General features: G+C 41.0%; 1 protein-coding gene and 1 gene segment (V, D, J or C); one reads left to right on the top strand and one right to left on the bottom strand.

Annotated features, from left to right (window-relative positions):
• The window catches only part of LOC133514494 (uncharacterized), a 37,296-nt gene that overhangs the window by 4,115 nt on the left and 16,336 nt on the right, over window positions 1-16,845 (top strand). The window lies entirely within an intron of this gene.
• Window positions 14,877-16,845, bottom strand: part of LOC133514495 (Ig heavy chain V region 3-like) — a 29,274-nt gene continuing 27,305 nt past the window's right edge. Inside the window, 1 exon segment of the V gene segment in view lies at window positions 14,877-16,424. Coding sequence covers window positions 16,045-16,424 — 380 coding nt within the window.

Raw genomic sequence — 16,845 nt, 5'->3', positions numbered from 1 at the left:
CTCATCTCAGAACAGTGTTGGCTTTGCTTGAAAGCCATTCTTTATCTTTCTTTTTTTCTTTTATTAAAACATGAAAACATAAAATAATAGTCTAAAATGAAAATACAATACTTGGAAAAAATTATACATTACACTTAAAACAAATCAAGATTATCTGCAAATACTCGAAGCATAATTAACATTAAAGTTGAAGAATGGAAATAACACAGTGGCAATAAGTCGCCCGGTTGCACATATGGGCTCAATACATGTTCACAATGGAATAGAAGGAAGTCTCCATCCATCCATTTTCGGTCCCACTTATACTGACTTGGGGGGGGGCAACAGGTTGACTACACTCTGAACTGGTCACCAGTCAATCAGGGACACATGTTGACACGGACAACCAATCGCACTCACATTCACAGCGTCACTGAGAGGGAACTGAACCCACACTGGCCCACCAAAGTCAGCTGAGTGGAACCACTACACCAGGGGTCAGGAACCTTTTTGACTGATAGAGCCATAAATGCCAAATATTGTCAAACGTAATTTCAAAAGAGCCATGCAATATTTAAAAAACTAAATACAGGTGTATTTGCGCATTTATGTCAAACCAACACTTTTAGAGTACAATACAGTCTCTGAATTCTTTTAAATAACATTATGATGTTGCTAACCACTGATGACAAAAGCACTTCCTACCATTAATGCGACTTCAGGTGCTTCCTGGTTTTGCTAATGACTTGACAGCATGTTTCATACACTCTCAGATTAATCTTCATGCAGGCGTTGAGATTTCCATCCAATAATCATGAACGTAATTCCATTTGATTTTCCATCATGCTGGTAGGATGGTGAACAGTTCTTGCCAACAAATGCGTGTCTTTTATTCGTTTGATTATCTTGTCTTGATGCGAACTTGGCAAAATGTTGATTGGCAATGTCGAATACTAATGCTTTGGCATACTCCCCATCTGTGGATTTAAACACACAGCAGAACCTTCCATCTCCCCAATGGCTGTCCATTCTTTTTGAAAACTTCAGTTGTACTCGTATGCTTTTCTTTGAGCGACCTTTGTCAAAAGCGTTTCCATAAATAGTTGTTCCGATAAGATCAGCATTAGACCCTTCTGCAGCACTGGACTTTGACTACCACGCAAAAACTACGGCAACACACTATGGCAAACTGTCTCTACGTCATTTGCGTTGCCTCCCACACCGAAGTACGGCAACGCCACTAGGACAAACCTTCTCTGCACGACAAAAATCACATGGACAGCGTGTCGTGATGCGGGCTTATATGCAACCACCAAAAGAGCCAGCTGTGGCTCGCGAGCTATAGGTTCCCGACCCCTGCACTACACCATCAGTGACAAGGAGGAAGTACAGTTTTTTCATGTTTAATGTATGTATATGTAATGTGATTAAGAAATAATTATGATTCTGAGTCTGAAATGCATACCTGTTTATCATAAATTTATTGATACTAGAAGTGATATTGTTCTTACTTGCTAGTCTCAAAATTTTAATCAAAAAAATAATAAATAAACAATGAAAAAAAGCAAAGGAAGTGGCAAAAGCAGGATGAGATTTGGCATAGTTTTGAGTGACTTGTGCTGCTCCTAATAGGAAATGCTGAATCACTTTAACAATTTAAATTGAAATAAACAAGTCTTTCAACATTGTAAGATATAACAGCAAAAAGCATTAACAAATATCAAAGTAATCTGTCAAAAATAAGGTCAAACAATACCATTATAGCTTCAGACATGATTTCATGTACATAAAAGATGAACGCGTATAATTATTAATTTCAGTGCTCTCTCAAAGGAGTGTAGTTATGGAAGTAAAGTGAACATGAATAGTCTATGATGGCCCTAGACAGAACATTTCTATACTTTTGCTCTATGTTGTATAGTTCATTCAATGTATTTGAAGCTCCTCCTCCCCCTTTTTTCCCCTTCTTATTAGTTTTTGTAGAAGTCTGTTGATGGTTTGTGTTTTTGTGTGTCTTGGCACAGTAGTACATTGCAGTGTCTTCAGGCTGCATATTCTGGCCATTTAGGGTGACGATTTTGCTGGAAGGGTTCAAATTGATACTGAAATTATTTTTCAGTGAGTCTTTGCGGTAATAATCCCCAGTGTATCTGCTCCCGATCCATTCCAGTCCTTTCCCAGCCGGTTTTCTGACCCATGCAGTGTAGTAGCTACTCAGAGAATAAGACACCTGACAATCGATGATCAACCCCTCACCAGACCGCAGGGTCAAAGACGCCGGTTGGGTCAACTGTTCACCCTTGACACCTGTGGAGGGACGCATGTGACATGTCGAATGCGGGCAGTCAAAGGTCACGGGTGCGGCTCAGTGACACTCACTGGACCCGGGGGCCAGCAGCACCAGTAGAACGACACAGAACATGGTCGGTATGCCAAAGGTGTCCTGATGGGAACGTCTCTTCTGCGAGGGCAGGACTGCAAGTTTTATAGCGCACCGGTCGGGCCATCAATTTGCATAGCGGCTTCGCACGTGCTATGAAAGATGGCATATTTGAAAACAATTGTTTCCAGTTGCTTTGTAAAACAAGCATATAACCTGTAAAAATGTTTTCAAGTTGACTTAAAATGTTTCTCCGTAGAGTTTATCATAGACCCAACCCAAATACTTCAACGCAACATTGAAACACAAGTGTTAATGGCATTCTGAATAATGGAGAATATTTTGAAATGAATCCATCTAAATGGAGCGTGATTGTCAATATTGCATTCCTGTTTCAGCTTGAAAACACACGAGTGTAAAAAATACCAAGCAAGTGTGAAGATCATGTGAGGTGAACACGAATAATCATTACATTGATTCCTCTGTTATTTTTGTTGTTGTTGTTGTTTTATCCCGTTTCTAACTACTGTTCATTAAATGTATGAGAAACGCCTATTCTTTGCCAGGACTAAAAGGAAAAGACAGTCACACCAAAAAAAAAATTCAGGCCTTCTGTGTGATTCATCTCACAGTCCAAAATGCAAAGGAGCAGTTAAAAGCCCGAGTGGTCAAATCAAAGCAAGAAAACTCATAATGTTTCATGTATGTGACATTAATTTGACTGCAGAATGTAACAGAAAACGAATGCAGCGCAAATGAAATTGCACACATTCCCATTATTTTTTGGGATCTTGAAAAGCGCTCCCAGCATATTTCGGACGAAAGATGTTTTTCATGGTTCCTGTTTCACTTAAGCAGGTGGCGTCCCACGGGTACAAACGGAAGATACATTGGGGTTAAAATGTGACTTGAAACATTCCCTGAAAGGTTTCCCAAGCTTCACATTGAGACCACGGAACAAATTCACTTGCAATCCGATGTGATATTTCAGGGGAGGTTAGTCCAATTTGGAGGTTCGCCGGCCTCACCTAAAGAATTTTTGTTTTGTATTTTGTTTTTTCTTTCAAAGTTCCACATTGCAGAGTTTATAGAAATTGGCAAAACTGCAAACCAAGAATTTTTAAGGCATTTTTGGTGGAAACCTTAAAGCTTTTCCGTCAATGTATAGATCTGGTGTAAATTGTAACATTTAGATAAATGTATACACTTTAAACATAAATGTATGTACATAAGTGTGATTTAAGTTATTGTTTAATTTTTAAACCTTTGGAGGGATAATAATCATCATGTTTTTGTCCACTATGTTAATTTGGATATTTGTGTACAGAATGACAACACTTAACTGGATTTGATGGAATATTGTTGTTTTAAGATTAGAGCTCATTCAGTAATGAGCTTCCAATTGTATATGAAAAGAAGTTTCTGCTCGTGTACTGAGTATTTGAATGAGCAGAGGTTTTTGCTATGGTGTGTAACACTGTGCCCCATACCCCATATAGTACACACAATGACACACCCCCTGTCAAAAACCTCACAGCTCAAGCAATGACAAATGTATATTTTTGAAGACAAGGCTTTAAAATGACTGTTAACAGCAAAAATAGATTCTATATTTGACCATATTATTAATTACTTGTGTATTTATTATTTTAATGTGTTCATTCTGATCCAGTTTTTGGAATATTTAATTGTTTATGAATTGATTGAATGATATGCCAATAAAATTAGAGACTGGTTATATCCCAAACTAGTAACCAACATTATTTCAACAAAAAAAAAGCAACTTCAAACAAGGGAGATGTCAGATAAACTCAGAGGAGTAAATTTGTAAATTCATTTGTAAATTCATATTAATAAAGTATTATTATTATTTTCATTATATTTTTCAAAGTTATTTGAAGAGCAAAATGATTTTTTTGCACTTAGGTTATGATGTCAGACAGACATGAAAAAAAAAGAAAAAAACTGTCCTGTTGATCGGAGCGACCGGAGATGTTTTTGTGGCGCTCTTCTGTTGGTGTCTATCAGTGTGGCTCTGGCACAGTAATACACAGCCGTGTCCTCAGTCTTCAAACTGCCCATGTTGAGATAGAGCCGGCTGCTGGAGTCCTGTCGGGAGATGGTGAATCTACCCTGGACCACAGATGAGTAATATATCGGAGTACTCGCAGTGCTGATGTAAGCGAGCCATTCCAAGCCTTTACCAGGCGCCTTTCTGATCCAGTTCCACCGATTGCTCGGAAAATCTAATCCATTTGTTTTGCATGTCAGTGTGTGGGATTCTCCGGCTCTTTTCGACACTGCGTCAGACTGTTCGATGCTCCAGCCTTCAGCGGCCGTCAAAGCACAAAGAGCGACCGTCAAGAACCTTAGCATTGCATACGCCATCTTAGTAATGGTTTGAGGCAAGAACATTGAAGGCGTTCTCGTGGTTACTGCACTTACCGGGGTTTTTATAGCTCATGGGTGGGAAGTCTGCTTTGCATAGAGGGAAATGGAATGTTAAAGCACCGGCGGGATGCTCAGAAACTCAGCACAACGTGAACATAGGAGGAAACAAAAATGTGCTGTTTCATAATAGTTTTTTTGTTTGTTTGTTTGTTTACTTTTCAGTTTGACGTATGTCTTACAGCCATATTTAGTTATGACTGCATCATTTCCTCATGTCCTCACTGGAGCTCTGCTCTGTCGCCAGATGTGTCCTTGAGCGCATCTCTGCACCTAGGCTAACCTTGATGAACTGCATACTTGACACTTTGTAATAATCCATTGCCAGCTAGAACCGGTTGAGACAGAAACCCTTTGTCTCAGTGGAAAGCTCCAATGTCATGCCACAGGTTTGATACCACCCATGGTCCGCCCTTCTGACAAGATAATAGATGTGTGCTTTCTCTGTTTTTTCGCCTTTGTGATCTGCTCTCTACAGCCATTGTCTGTACCTCATAAGTGCCCGGAATATTCTGTAAGTAAAATTATCCATCCCTTATTTGGATAACCAACATTCTCACTACCTACAGCCCAAATATTCTGCCGTCTATTACTTTGCAAAATACCACACAAGTTGAACCTCACAGCAGGGCCTTACAAAAACCAGGGAGTTGGGGGATTAGGGGGGGTGCAAGTCCACATCAGGTAGATCGTGCTACCCCATATGGAAATAATCTTTAATTAGTAGGATTCTAACGCAAAGGATAATATATTTAGGCACGTCTTTTTGTCTTCCAAAACTCAGGCACCATGTCGGCGACCCCGACCCAACATGTTAATGGAATGTAGGATGCAGCTGAATTTCCTGGAGGAAAACCCTCAGAACTTTCAGTCAGAAGTGCGAACCACTTTCCACCGTGTCTGATCCAAAGGGACAGAAAGTGGCACCTCGATATATGAGCTCAATTTGTTTTGTGACTCAGATCACAACTTTATTTAGTCTGATCTCAAAATTTTGAGCAACATTCTTTATTTACTATTTGAATAATATCAAGTAAACTTTTCGAAAAAATATCAATAGAGCATTTTAAAAGAATAACAGAACCCAATTTTTGAAAATAAACAAGCAAATAAAACATAAAAAATTAAAAATCATCCATCCTTTTTCTGAGCCACTTATCCTCACGAGGGTCGCGGGGAGTGCTATCCCAGCTGTCAACGGGCAGGAGGTGTGATACACCCTGAACTGGTTGCCAACCATTCGCAGGGCATATAGAGACAAACAGCAACCCTCACAATCACACCTAGGGGCAATTTAGAGTGTCCAATTAACGTTGCATATTTTTGGGATGTGGGAGGAACCCGGAGTACCCAGAGAAAACCCACGCAGGCACAGGGAGAACATGTAAACTCCACACAGGCGGGGCCGGGATTGAACCCGGGTCCTCAGAACTTTGAGGCCAACGCTTTACCAGATGCTGCACCGTGCCGCCCTAAATGAAACGTTATTTAAACAATTTATAATGACAATCTGTCCTGGATAAAACATGAGTGAAAAATATTATTACAATAATGAAGTTATTGATCAAACACAAGATCAAATAATACCAGTGTTTAAAAAATGAACTGATATTAGCATTAAATTAAATAAAAAAATTAAATAAATGAAATTCATGTAGTGAAATGCAGTGAACTGTAAAACGAATGAATATACTGCATTAGAACATTTCTCTCATCTTGCTTTATTTTTCTTTATTGTTGATTCAGAATGTTTGAAGTGGGAGGGCTCCTCCTCCATTTTTTTTCCCATATTATTAGTTTTTTTGAAGGCCGCTGATGGTTTGTGTTGTTGTGTGTCTCTGGCACAGTAGTACACTGCAGTGTCTTCAGGCTGCATATTCTGGCCGTTTAGGGTGACGATTTTGCTGGAGGGGTTCAAATTGATACTGAACTTGTTACTCAGCGAGTCCTTGCGGTAATAGCCCCCATTGTGTCGTCTGCTCCCGATCCATTCCAGTCCTTTCCCGGCCAGTTTCCTGACCCACGCAGTGTAGTAGTCACTCAACGAATAAGACATCTGACAATTGATGTTCAACCCCACACCAGACCGAAGGCTCAAAGACGCCGGCTGGGTCAACTGTTCACCCTTGACACCTGTGGTGGGACGCATGTTACATGTCGAATGAGAGTAGTCAAAGGTCACGGGTGCGGCTCAGTGACACTCACTGGACCCGGCGGCCAGCAGCACCAGCAGAACGACACACAACATGGTCGGTATGCCGAAGGTGTCCTGACGGGAACGTCTCTTCTGCGAGGGCAGGACTGCAAGTTTTATAGCGCACCGGTGGGGCCTTCAATTTGCATCGCAGCACTGCACGTGCCATTAAAGATGGCAGTTACTGTACATATTTGGAAACAAGTGTTTCGCGTGAAGATCATGTTAGGTGAACACGAATGATTGATTGATTCATCTGGTGGTTGTTGTTTTTTTTTAAGTTTTGTCTCGTTACTAACTACTGTTCATTGAAGTAACGAGAAACCCTTATTCTTTGTCAGAATTTAAAAGATAGTCACACGCAAAAAAAAAAAAAAATTCAGGCCTTCTCAGAATCTGTGTGATTGCTCTCAGAGTACTAAATGCAAAAGAGCTGTTAAAAGCCTGAGTGGTCAAATAAAAGCATGAAAAAATCATAATGTTGCTTTCATGTTCTTCAGTTTTTTCATGTATGTGGCTTTAATTTGAACAGAGAATGTAAAAGGAAGCAAATGCAGCTCAAATGAAATTGCACAAATTACCATTATTGTTTTACGTCTTGAAAAGTGGTCCCAGCATATTTCGGGTGAAATGTTTGTCATGGTTCCTGTTTCACATGAGCAGGTGGCATCCCACGCATGTCAACCAAAGAACAAACGTACTCAAAGCAGACTCTGGCTCAAACTGGGGCCCAAGAGCCGAAACGCTCACTATGACGTACAAAGCCATTGGAATGTCTGTCCTTAACGACAGCGCTCCACTGTGGTCTCCCTCACTCAACCCATCGCAATGGAAGAAGGTCCAGACTTGGCAGAACGCCGCCCTCTGAGTCACCGCCGGCTGCCTGGCCGTGGCTAACGAGGACCACGTGCATCGTGAGACCAAAATCCTACCGATGAAGCAACACAATGAACTACTCGCCTGGCAGTATCTACTATGCTGCCAACTACCCATGCACCTGTGCCATCAGGTGTGACAGGAACCACTTCAACCGCGCCTACTTCACCATGACGTCCGCAAATACCGTCAAGACATCGACAAAGACGTCCCCACCGACATGGTGTTCGACGAACAAACCTGCCGAGACGGGCTACATAGGCTCCATCGAACGGCGGTTGAAGACGCGGTGGCCGGCTACAAAGCAGTCATCATCCCTGGTGGCTACCCAACCCCTGAGGTGGACAAAACCGAAACCAATCTTCAGTGGGCCACGAGATCCAAACTGTCACAACTTCGCTCCATACGTGCTGAATGACAAAATGGCTCTTATTGACAACACTATTGTCAACCTCTGCCCGAAATGCGGACAGGGCCCTTAGTGTCCCACTTCTTCTTCGCTAATCTCTTTCCTTGTATGACTTCCTGTATTTTGGGGTTCTACCACCAAGTCTCCTTCTCCCCTTCTCTACCAGAAGACACCCCAAGTACTCTCCTGCCTGTCTCTCTGATCACCTTGGCTGTAGTAGTCCAGTCTTCTGGGAGCTCTTCCTGTCCATTGAGACCCTGTCTCACCTCTTTCTGAAAGGCCACACAACATTCTTCCTTTCTCAGCTTCCACCACATGTTTCTCTGCTTTATCTTTGTCTTCTTAATCTTCTTATCCACCGCCAGAGCCATCCTACACAACCCCATCCTATGCTGTTGAGCTATACTCTCCCCTACCACGACCTAACAGTCAGTAACCTCCTTTATTACATTGTCGGCACAAAATATAATCCGCCTGCGTGCCTCTGCTTCCGCTCTTGTAGGTCACTCTATGTTCCTGCCAATTCAGGAAAAAAGGGTTCACTACAGCCGTTTTCATCCTTTTCCCAAAGTCCACCACCATCTGTCCCTCAAAGTTCCTTTCCTGGATGCCGCTACTTACCCATCACTTCTTCATCACCCCTGTTTCCTTCACCAACATGTCCATTACAATCTGCACCAATCCCAACTCTCTCTCTCTCTGGGATGTTTAGAACTACTTCATCTAGTGCCTTCCAGAATTTCTCTTTCAACCCGAGGTCACATCCTACTTGTGGGGCATAGCCGCTAATCACATTATACATAACACCTTCAATTTCAAATTTCAGCCTCATCACTTGATCTGATATTCTTTTCACCTCCAAGACATTCTTAGCCAGCTCTTCGTTTAAAATAACCCCTACTCCAGTTCTCTTCCCGTCTACTCAATGGTAAAATAATTTAAACCCTGCTCCTAAACTACTAGCCTCACTACTCTCTCTTGGATGCAAAATATATAAACCTTTCTCCTCATCATCATGTCAACCAACTCCTGAGCTTTTCCTGTCATAGTCCCAATATTGAAAGTCCCTACACTTAGTTGTTGGCTCTGTGCATTCCTCTTCTTCTTCTGCCGACGAATCTGCTTTCCTCGTCTTCTTTGTCTTTGTCCCACAGTAGCTGGCTTTCCAACGGCTCAATATTTGTTTGCCACAGTTTATCCGAGCTTGGGGCTGTCCTACAGATTGCACTGGGTTGCATTCAAGTATGCAACAGTATGTGTTTGGATTTGATGGAATACTGTTGTTTCACAACTATTGCTCATTGTGAAATAATTAGTGTGTTGGAAAGAAGTTCCTCCTGTGCTTGCGAGACTCGCATTTGAGTCATGGCAGGTTTTTGCTATGGTGTGTGACACCGTGCCATCCCCAGTCCAGCCCATAAACACACGATAACACAGCCCCTGTCAAAAACCTGCCAGCTTCAGCATGTGCCAAAAGTACTTTTGAAAGACAAACTGTATAAATATATAAAAACAACAACAAAATGCAATCAAATATTTATGTCAAAATGATCATTATAAATGCATCTTCTGACATTCCATTTTTATTAAATTCATGTTATTCCTATAATTTATTTTAAAAGCAAGTGGTCGAGATTTACAAAGCCTACTTGAACAAAGTTTTAACATTGTGCAAAAACCGAATACTGAATACGAAACAGGATTTGCGACTCCTTCTCAACCTTTCCAATGTTTCTGAACAACACAAAACACTGTGAATTCAAATGAAGTGCATGAAACATAGTAGAATTTGGATGATGGTTGAGAATTCGTGTTGTTGTGTGTATCTGGCACAGAAATACACTGCAGTGTCTTTAGGCCACATACCAGTACTCTATTCCCCTGATCTAGCGAGATGACATGCTGAGAAAAAGTGCCTAAAAATAAAATTTATTTTATTATTCTCACACATCCATCCATTTTCTGAGCTGCTTATCCTCACAAGGGTCGGGGGAGTGCTGGAGCCTATCCCAGCTGTCAACGAGCAGGAGGCGGGGTACACCCTGAACCGGTTGCTAGCCAATCATAGGGCACATAGGGACAGACAACAGTCGCACTCAAAATCACACCTAGGGGCAAATTAGGGTCTCCAATTGCATGGTTTTGGGATGCGGGTGGAAACCAGAGTGCCTGGGGAAAACCCACGCAGGCACGGGAAGAACACGCAAACTCCACACAGAGGGTGAAAGGAGCTGGGATTGAACCCGGGTCCTCCGAACTGTGCTAAATGGTGAACATGATTAATAATTTGCTTTATCCTTGTTTTTTTCCCCTCAATATACTGCCTGAAGTTTAGATTCAGATTTTTTTTATTAGAATTAAAAATAAAAGTAAAAATTAATCAATAATAAAAATAATAAAAAATAGTGATCAAATGTTAAAGTTTTGGTTTTTAATTCAGTGACTTCAATTTAACCATAAAATGTAAAAATGTAATAAAAAAAAAATAACCACATCAATTTTATAGGATTTGAGAAGTTCCCTTTATTTCATGATCTTACTGTGGATTTGGGCTGAAACATTTTTTTTTTCTCTTTCCTGTTTCACAAGAGCAGCTGGTGTCCCAGAGGTGCAACCAGAAGAGACAACACATTTAGGTTAAAATGACGAATAAAGCGTGACCTGAACAGCTAATAAAAGGTTTTGGGGTTTTTTCTTCAAATACCGGAACAAATTCACTTTTCTTGCTATGTTAATGGACAGACGAGATGCGTTGAGTACAACTTGGAGGTGAATCAGCATCATGGAAAGAATTTTTTTTGTAGGATTTCCACTATAAAGGGTTAAAAGTAATTGGCCAAAATCTAAAACGAACATTTTTTGGATCATTTTTTGGAAAACATTTCTCTGTGTTTGCAGCACTGTATTGACGTACATATTTACATGTACATGCAATATGTGTATAAATTGTTTCATTTTAAGATCTTATAATCAATATGAACTACAATATTTTTTCCAATATTTAATTGTATTTAAATTGATCAAATATGCTAAACTTGTAAAAAAAAATGTGACTGACTCTTTAACGTGGGCCTGTCATGAAATGGATGATTTTTAGTATAATATTAATGAAAAACCGGCACCCAATATGGTCTCATGTGTTTTTTCACCACAAAACATGATTTTGACGTATACAGCTTTTTGTAACTCCCGCCATGAAAATTCTCTCAGGAAATTGTTTTCGAGAAGAAGCAGGAAGTGACGTAAAGGACAGCGGCGCCCCCTAGTGGAGTCGTTTGTTTCCATTAATTTTACCTCCGGGAAGGTAGCTCATTGTTCCTTTGTGTTAGCCAAAATGCCGCTCACTGCATTGCTGGACATTGCTTGAACACTCGGGCGAATGGAATTACCCTTCATAAGTTTGAAAGAGACCCTCTTCGTTGTGAAAAATGGATTGCACGGGTGCAGAGGACGAGAGCTTCGTGGGTTCCAAATAGAAGGTAGGTGCGCATACAGCTACTAAAAAATAATAATAGTTTGGGGCAGACCACGTAATCGGTCTCTCTCATAACGTAACAAAAGATCCGCGTATGAAATGTGTTGACGTGCGCGTCGCCCAGCCAACAATGTCTCACTCAGCCTCATCTCGATAGTGTTCATCGCGTACTGCGGCGGCTTTGAACATACCCCTAAAAGCAGCATGGCTAGGCTCCACCTCCACCTTATATGCCACCACAGAGCACAAAATCAGCAACAGGCTGAGGCGACGTGTTCAGCGGTCGCAGCTTCTGCGAAGGCTGCGTGTCGGGCTTTGCGACGGGGGCGGCTCTGAAGAACCCAGCCGAGAATGTGTTACTCAGTCGCGTGCGCGCATAAAGCGCCCCGGCTCGACTGTGACTAAAGCAGGACCGCTCGGCTCTGTCATAAGCCACACTGGCCGGCTGCGATGAGCCGCGATGGCTCATCTCTGCCGCGGGAGTGTATCGGATGGGATGCGCTTTGGCCGTGATCGCATATCATCTGAATATGGCTCGAAACAATAGTGTAATATTGCCCTGAGGGGTCGAAACAATAGTGTAATATTGCCCCGGTAACTTCACTCGGTTGTGTGGTGTTGTCCTTTTCGAAAAGAGCTTCCGTGTCAGAAGGGGCGTTGGAAAATCCCGAATATCTCTGTTGTTCGGCTTCCATAGTAGGTATAGTAGGCACTGCGCGTTTTCAACGGCGGAAGTGACGATGACATCAAGGACAGAGGACGCGACTAATATGGCGACCACTCGGATGTCGAGGGACACTCAATTGCGCAACTTTGCGCATGGTTTACACACGATCCGCTCACATTTATTTTTTCGTATAGACGAAGTGAATACTGTTATATGTATTTTTCATTACAATATCTATTTTAGGATGTTTATAGGGATGACAGTCCCACTTTAATGAAATGAAGTTTCTCCTTGTGCTTGCAATTTGTAGACACTCGAATGATGACAGGTGTTTGTTATGGTGTGTGACACTGTGGCACCCACCCACCCAGTAATACACGACGATACATCCCCTGTCAAAAACGTCCCAGCTCCGGTGCCGTTTTTTTTTTTTTTTTTCAAAGATAACAAATTTAAGTATCCCTAAATAACAACAAAATGCCACTCAACATTTGATTAAATTGATGTTTGATCAAATACTGTCTATAATTTTTATTCATTTATTTTCAAAATCTATACTTGGTATTAAATCAATAAAAATATTATGCCTATGTATTTTTAACAGCAAATGGTACGGTTTTCTTTGTCAGCATTATTTTAACTCTTTAAAATATAGTTGTTTGATTCACATAAATTCTGGCAGAAACAGCAACCAGATATAAAGAATAATGACAAAGACCAACAATCAAAAGAAGTGGGAGTAGGATGCATGAAGAGTAGTAAAATTTAGACATCTACCCAGATTTTCTGTAAAAAAAAAAAAAAAAAAAAAAGGAGGAACTCAAAAAATTCTTCCATCCATTTTCTTCACCACCTATTCTCACAAGGGTCACAGGAGTGCTGGAGCTAAACCACCTATCAACAGGAGTTAGGGTCGACCCTGAAGTGTTCAGGGCAAGTATCAATATCATCACTGAGCAGGAATCGACCACACGGTGCCCGTACCAATGATCAACCCCTCACCAGACCGAAGGGTCAAAGACGCTGGCTGGGTCAACTGTCCAGCCTTGACACCTGTGGAGGGATTCATGTTACATGTCGAATGTGAGCAGTCAAAAGTCACGGGTGCAGCTCAGTGACACTCACTGGACCCGGCGCCCAGCAGCACCAGTAGAACGACACAGAACATGGTCGGTATGCCAAAGGTGTCCTGATGGGAACGTCTGTTCTGTGAGGGCAGGACTGCAAGTTTTATAGCATACCGGCGGGGGCATCAATTTGCATAGCAGCACCCCATGTGCTATGAAAGATGGCAGATACTGTACATATTTAAAAACTGATACTTATTGTATGCTCTAAAACTCAAGCTTTCCCTGTGTGATATTGACAAAAAATATTTTTCATTTTATTCCATGTTTTAAATGTGAGTCAAGTGACAAAAAACACTTAGTGTCAATAGGTAAAATCTGTTGCATTAATCACATAGAATACATTTTAATAAATGCCAATCATCATGATGTAAAACAGTTCTACACCACTGTTTTTTGCAACCACGATAATATAGGTTTCTTAAAATCTCTTTTTACCGTGGTCATTCAAATTAAGCATTTTTGTCAAAACTGTATTCAAAATAACTCTTCTCAGTTTTGTCGAAAATAGATTCAAAACAGCTACTTTCATTTGGAAAAGTCCATGAAAACGATAAAGCATGTGTGTGAACCACTCTATTGTGGTCGGAAATGGAGGACTAGTGAAAAGGTTGACGTGACTGATACAAAATGTGCTTTATTAGAGTTTTTTCCTCAATGTAATGGTAGATAATGGCCCCAATTTAAAATTACATCAAAGTGATGAGCATCATCCTTAATTGTTATTTTCATCATTCTTGGAAAAGTACAGTGCACCTATAGGGACATAGAAGAAAAAAAACATAACTTTTTCCTCATTGTAATGAGTAACTTGGGAAAGTGTCGATAAGTAAAATCTGTTGCATTATTCACAGTACATTTTAACAAATGCCTCTCATTCTGTAAAACAGTTCTATACCACTGTTATTTACAATTACAATAATAGTGTATTAGTGTCATCATATAGTGTAGTGTAAAATGGGTACATTTGTCATTACGATGTCAATTTCCCTTTAGGGGCTCTGTATAAAAGGTTGTTTTTGAGTTTTAGTTATGATGTAAGTAAAACACCTGTCATGTTGGTACGAGCTGCCGGAATGGTTTTTGTGCATCTGTTCCGTTAGTGTCTGTCAGTGTGCTTCTGGCACAGTAATACACAGCCGTGTCCTCGGCCTTCAGACTGCCCATGTCGAGATAGAGTTGGCTGCTGGAGTCCTGTCGGGAGATGGTGAATCTACCCTGGACCACAGATGAGTAATATATCGGAGTACTCTCAGTGTGGATGAAAGCGAGCCATTCCAAGCCTTTACCAGGCGCCTTTCTGATCCAGCTCCATGGATAGCTAGAAAAATCTAATCCATCTGTTTTGCATGTCAGTGTGTGCGATTCTCCAGCTCTTTTGGACACTGCTTCAGACTGTTCGATGCTCCAGCCTTCAGCGGCCGTCAAAGCGCAAAGAGCGACCGTCAAGAACCTTAGCATTGCGTCTGTCATCTTAGTATTGGTTTGAGGCAAGAACACTGAAGGCGTTCTCATGGGTACTGCACTTACCGGGGGGTTTTATAGCTCATGGGTGGGAAGTCTGCTTTGCATAGAGGGAAATGGAATGTTAAAGCACCGGCGGGATGCTCAGAAACTCAGCACAACGTGAACATAGGAGGAAACAGTAACATGCTGTATCAAAAGTTTTGGGGTTTTTTTGTATTTTTGTTTGTTTATTTTTCAGGTCAACCTCAACCTCAGGTGTGCAATTGAAGATATTAACCTATTTTTCTCATTGACCCACTGACCAAAACCAACACATTGCATAATTGGAGAAGAATATGTAGTTAGCTTTTCTTCATATATGACTGAAAGAAATTGAATTTTGAAAATCCCATTGAGTTTTTCTTTTCTTATTTCAAGAATTCCCATGTCTAATACAAAGTATGGTCGACGTCTCATAAAAATGACATGACCGAAAAAAAGAGTGGATGTGCATTATAAAATAAAATTACGGGAAATGGTGTTGTGATGGAAATATGAAAAAAATAAAAGAGTTTATACAAATTGTCAAAACTGCAAAACAAGCACTTTTAAAAGCACATTGATCAAATGTTTATCGTAAAAATGATTTTGATGGTTATTTTATTGTTATTTCAAGAAACAATTTAATGTGGACTACAAAGTTGTTGAAGTGTCATAATAATTTTTGTATGTGAGTGACAAAACTGGATTTTCATCCTGATGTGAATGGAAAAATATAAAAATAATAATCTTGTAACTGTTATAAATCAAATAATATTGACATATTGTCCAATGTGACAATGAGTGTGAATTTTTATTGTATTATTTATTATCCATCTAATATTGTAGCGTTCCTGTTCAACTTAAAATGTGAATTTTTGTGAAAAAAAAATAACTTTCCCCATTTTCAGTTCATCCCCTTGTAAAGGAGAAATAGGCTGATCAACAATATGGTGAAGATTTGGATTTACCATTCTTCATGTTTACTTCTTGTTGTGTGTACCTCACGACTTGCAGCCCTCCCCCAACTTCCTTGTTTTTGGAGCGCCCTGCTGTGTGGTTCCACTTGTGTGGTATTTTGCACAGTAATAGACGGCAGAATCTTCGGGCTGTAGGTTTGATAGTGTCAGATGAACCATGCTGTTGGCATCATCTCTGCTAATGGTAAGTCGTCCTGTCAAGCTGCTGGCATATTTGTTGCGACTGGACGATGAATAGCCCTCTCCGATCCATTCAAGGCCTTTTCCGGGAGCTTTCCGGATCCAGTGCATAGTGCAGCAGGAAAACGTGAACCCAGAGCCTTTGCAAGAAAGACTGAGGGTCTGACCCGCTTGTTTCACGACCGTACTAGAAGGAATGGACTCCATACTCTGACCGGCACAGGCTGCCAAGGCAAAAAGAGAGCAGAGGAACGGTCGCCACGGAAGCTAAGGAACATTTCGTCAATCATGTCATGCCACAAAGGACTTACAGGCCAGAAGGACTGAAAGCGTCAGAAGACAGAGTGAGTTCATCTTGCCCATGCTGCAGATGTGATCTGTGATCCACATAAAACGCGAGACAAGTCGGACGGGCTCAAGTACACCACGCAGGCTCGACATTTGCATTTTCAGTCGAGAAGAAGGCGTGGGCTGCGTTGATGTCACGTGGTCAGGTAGACTGAGCAACCCCATATGGAAATAATCTGTAATTAGTAGGATTGTAACGCAAAGGAGAATATATTTAGGCACGTCTTTTTGTCTTCCAAAACTCAGGCATCATGTCGGCGAACAGAATGTAGGGTGCGACTGAAGTTCCTGGAGGAA

This window comes from Syngnathoides biaculeatus, chromosome 16, assembly GCF_019802595.1.
Source record: "Syngnathoides biaculeatus isolate LvHL_M chromosome 16, ASM1980259v1, whole genome shotgun sequence".
In the NCBI taxonomy this organism is placed as follows: Eukaryota; Metazoa; Chordata; class Actinopteri; order Syngnathiformes; family Syngnathidae; genus Syngnathoides; species Syngnathoides biaculeatus.
Note: the sequence above shows the minus strand (reverse complement) of the source record. Positions and strands in the feature narration are given on the sequence as shown.